Here is a 4,144-nt window from a genome sequence, read left to right as displayed (position 1 = left end):
TGTTAGCGAACGTGCTTCTGCAGTGGTCCTATTCCTTAGGCTAGACTAGTGTAATTCTGTTGTAACAGCCAATATATATGTACTTGTGTAACCGAGTATTTGACAAAAAACTACCACATTGGGGGTTACCGTCCCACAAAACTACCACATTCAAAAAAGTGACTGACAACTACCAAAAAATTCTAATTTTGTGACTAAAAACTACCACTTTTGAAAAATGGCAAGTTTAGACGATTTAAACACATTTATGACATGCGGGACCCACTCACCAGGGCTGACATGGCGGCAAAGTCAACTATGTTTGTTTTGACCATTAGTGTTGACCGTTATGACAAGTGGGGCCCACATCAATCTTCTTCTTCCTCCTCCTCCTCCTCCTCTCTCTCTTTGGTATTTCAACAAACATCTTATGTGCATGGAGGAAAGCCGGTGAACTCCGGCCGACGACGGACGTGAGCGTGCTCATCCAGCTGCCATCCCTGACCCCAGGACCGAGCCACACCGCCCCCTCTACCACGCAGGCGTGCGCCAAAACCACGCACCGCCGCAGCGCCCGAGCTGCCCGTCCTCTCCCTTAGACGCGAGCTCGTGCAGCCATAGCACCTCTGTGCCTCGCGCCCCTGCCTCGACAGAAACTCCGGCGAGCCCTCAAGCTACTTCCCGTCGCATGCTGGCTTCTTCACTGCTGCCCCTGCTTTGGTCCTCCTGCTGCTGTGCACCGACGCGCACGTGCTTTCCTCCGTCTAGCACCTCCGCCTCCACGAACCCCTCCGTCCTCATGGCCGAGCGCCTCGCCGCTGGCCAGCGCCGCGGACATTCGCGACCGCGCGCGCCCGGAGCAGGTGCAAGCTTGCCAGCTACCGTCTGCATGCAACATCGGGTCGGCGCCGCTGCATGCTGTTGCCGTTACCGGGGCGCGAGGAGGAGGTCCTCAGCCAGCGGCAGCACGCTGCCGTCGCACGCCTATAGCCCAGACACGGTGGCGCCGAGCACGCTCGCCACCTCCAACGCGACCTCGCCTCCATCGCCTCTTTCCCTTAGATGCATAGAAGGTGCTTGATGAAATGCCTGAGACAGACGGGAGAAGGAGGAGGAGGAAGGTTGACGATGACGTGTGGGCCCCACTTGTCATAACGGCCAACTTGACGGTCAAAACAAACGGGTCTAACTTTGTCGCCACGTCAGCCCTGATGGGTGGGCCCCGTCTGTCATAAATGCGTTTAAATCGTCTAAACTTGGAATTTCTTTATTCATAGCACTGTGTATAAACTATTTCATATAAATATATTGCTTTTGTATGTATCATTAAAAAACTTGTGAGGCGGACTTTTTATGATGTTTGTTGGCAATATTTCATGTAGGTAATATATATGCGCATTTATTATGTATTTTCCTATAATCACCATAATGATTATCTTAAGAGCACCATAGCCCAGCCAAACAATATATAGTAAGGGCCCCTAATTTTTATTCTCGCCCTGGGCCCCTAAATTCTCAGGACCAGCCCTGTTCAAAAGTGATAGTTTTAAGTTACAAAATTAAAAAAATTTGATAGTTATCAGTTACGTTTTTGAATATGGTAGTTCTGTGGGACGGCAACCCCTAATGTGATAGTTTTTTGTCAAATACTCTGTGTAACCCCAATCAATAATCAAGGAAGTGTTACACGATCTCTCTCTTGCTACCCTCGTTCAGACTCCAACAAAGATCATCGGATACATCGAATGTAGAATGACGCGTATGTTGCCGTAGTCTAAGACGTTGAAGCGACGTTGGATATTCGATTCCAGGTCTGCTATGACCGTGCGCTGTATGCATGACATACACGCCCGTGCACGCACGAAGCATAGTACATTATGCAACACTTGGTCAAAACATAATATAGGGAAGTTTTTGTTTTTTCAAAAAAAAATAATTGAGAAGTTGACTTGGGACAAAGCTATACCTTGCAATAATGTGGAATAATTTTCCCCGCACGAAAAAGAAAGTGTATGTACTTTCTGAATTTCGTTGACTTGAGTGCCATCTATGCATGATACATCGATCCGTGCACGTACTTAGCAAAACATGTCTACTTGCTAGTAGTAATATCCAAATTAATTAACTCCCCGCAAAACATGTCTACTCTAATTAATTTGCCTCTATGCAAAATACATCCGTGCACGATGTAGATCAAACAGCTAGCGCCTAGCAGTAGATGGAACGCCACAAAAATCCTAGGAATAGCTATATATATCTGCATGAAATGCAGGCCATTACATCCGCATCCACCACAAAAGTAAATAGCTCTCCGGCCTATAGCGACCAACACGCAGGTAGTTGTGATGGCGTCTTCATCTCTGTCAGTGGTGTTGCTCCTGTGCCTGGCTGCGGTGGCGTCGGCGCAGATGTCCCCGACGTTCTACGACGCGTCGTGCCCCGGGGCGCTGGCCACCATCAAGAACGGTGTGGTGGCCGCCGTGAGCAGCGACCCCCGCATGGCTGCGTCGCTGCTCCGGCTGCACTTCCATGACTGCTTTGTCCAAGCAAGTCCTTCACACACTACTTGTTATTGTTTGGATCGATTTCATTTGCTGAACACCAGCGGTTAACCGTGCCTGGCTACGTACAAGCAGGGCTGCGACGCGTCCGTTCTGCTGGCTGGCAACGAGCGGAACGCGTTCGGGAACGTGGGATCGCTGCGAGGCTTCGACGTCATCGACCAAATCAAGTCGAATGTGGAGCAGGCGTGCAAGCGCACCGTCTCCTGCGCCGACATCCTTGCCGTCGCCGCTCGCGATTCCGTCGTCGCGGTAAGAACTAACATGATCTTTCAATCCCTTTTTAATTAATAATCTGTTTGCATGCGTGTCACGGTTTTGAACTGAGGTTAGTACTCATCGGCTTCACTTGTGTAGGTAGGAGGGCCGTCATGGACAGTCTCTCTGGGGAGGAGGGACTCCGACACGGCTAGCGAGACACTGGCCAACCGTGACCTGCCTGCCCCATCACTTAGCGTCACCGACCTCATCACCCGCTTCGCCGCCAAGGGGCTCAACCACACCGATATGGTCGCCCTCTCTGGTGCGCACACCATAGGGCGGGCGCAGTGCAAGAACTTCAGGACCAGGCTCTACAGCGAGGAGAACATTGACCCGGCCTTGGCGACGTCGCGCAAGGCCACCTGCCCTCAGCTAACCGGCTCTGGCGACAGCAACTTGGCCCCATTGGACGATACGACCCCGGACATGTTCGACAACGCCTACTTCGTCAACCTCAAGCTCAATAAGGGGCTCCTACACTCCGACCAGGTGCTCTACACCCTTGCCGGTGGTGCCACCGAAGACATCATTGACGGCTTCGCATCTAACCAGGATGCGTTCAACAACGCCTTTGCCGCAGCCATGGTGAAGATGGGGAACATCAGCCCCTTGATTTTCCCACAGGGTCAGGTCAGGCGCATCTGCTCCAGGGCGAACTAAGAATTGCCAGCCGGCCATTTGCACCGAAATGATAGCGTCGACCATGCATCAACCTGCTGCTTTGAGATCGGAATTAGCCACATTTTTTTCTCCACAAAATGAGCCATCCATGTCTTTGCAGCAACTTGTGGTGCCACATACTCCATTATTTCTTGCCTTTTTTGTACCTATTGTAATTTTTTGGATCCCATTATTCTTCAATTTGATTCTCTTCTATACTTTGCTAATTATTCATAACCTATTCACATTTGTATTTTTATAAAACGTTTTGTCAATTCTAGCAAGACATAACAAAGAGTCGTCCCATCTCTGGGTTGTTGGGAGAAAGGCAATGCCCACTATGACATCTCCTCATGAACTATCAGCGTGGCTTTTGAGTACTACTATATTTGGGAAGATTATATGATAGAATGACTCACATACATTTCCTTTTTAGGAGAGTCCAACCGTCTCCTCCATCAAGTGCTGATGTTATCACCACTAGCTGGTTGGAATGGTCATGGCTGTTTACAACCGACAGACCTCCACACGATAGTCTTCGCATAATGCTAGTCATGACAGGGGCTGTTATTCCATTCATTAGATACAAAGTAAGATCATTCCTAACATCTCCCCTCCCCTCAATAGTTTTCGGTATTGCGGGAGTTGGACCAAAGAACATGCTCCAGCGGATCTCTTCTCCG

At 49.8% G+C, this 4,144-nt stretch overlaps 1 protein-coding gene across 1 annotated transcript; it reads left to right on the top strand.

The window, feature by feature from the left end:
- The first annotated feature begins 2,279 nt into the window (after positions 1 to 2,279).
- Positions 2,280 to 3,773, top strand: LOC119298579 (peroxidase 2-like). The gene is made up of 3 exons (XM_037575930.1): positions 2,280 to 2,525; positions 2,616 to 2,792; positions 2,898 to 3,773. Exons 1-3 carry the CDS (start codon positions 2,325 to 2,327, stop codon positions 3,459 to 3,461), a joined length of 942 nt encoding a protein of 313 aa, XP_037431827.1. The 5' UTR covers positions 2,280 to 2,324; the 3' UTR covers positions 3,462 to 3,773.
- The last annotated feature ends 371 nt before the right edge of the window (positions 3,774 to 4,144 follow it).

The sequence above is a fragment of the Triticum dicoccoides genome, chromosome 5A (assembly GCF_002162155.2).
Source record: "Triticum dicoccoides isolate Atlit2015 ecotype Zavitan chromosome 5A, WEW_v2.0, whole genome shotgun sequence".
NCBI lineage: Eukaryota > Viridiplantae > Streptophyta > Magnoliopsida > Poales > Poaceae > Triticum > Triticum dicoccoides.
This window is presented reverse-complemented; position numbering and strand designations above follow the sequence as displayed.

Coding starts and splice junctions, on each gene's coding strand:
- LOC119298579 (XM_037575930.1), top strand. CDS start 2,325: ATGGCGTCTTCATCTCTGTCAGTGGTGTTGCTCCTGTGCCTGGCTGCG. Junction 2,526..2,615: donor TCCATGACTGCTTTGTCCAA/GCAAGTCCTTCA, acceptor ACGTACAAGCAG/GGCTGCGACGCGTCCGTTCT. Junction 2,793..2,897: donor CTCGCGATTCCGTCGTCGCG/GTAAGAACTAAC, acceptor TCACTTGTGTAG/GTAGGAGGGCCGTCATGGAC.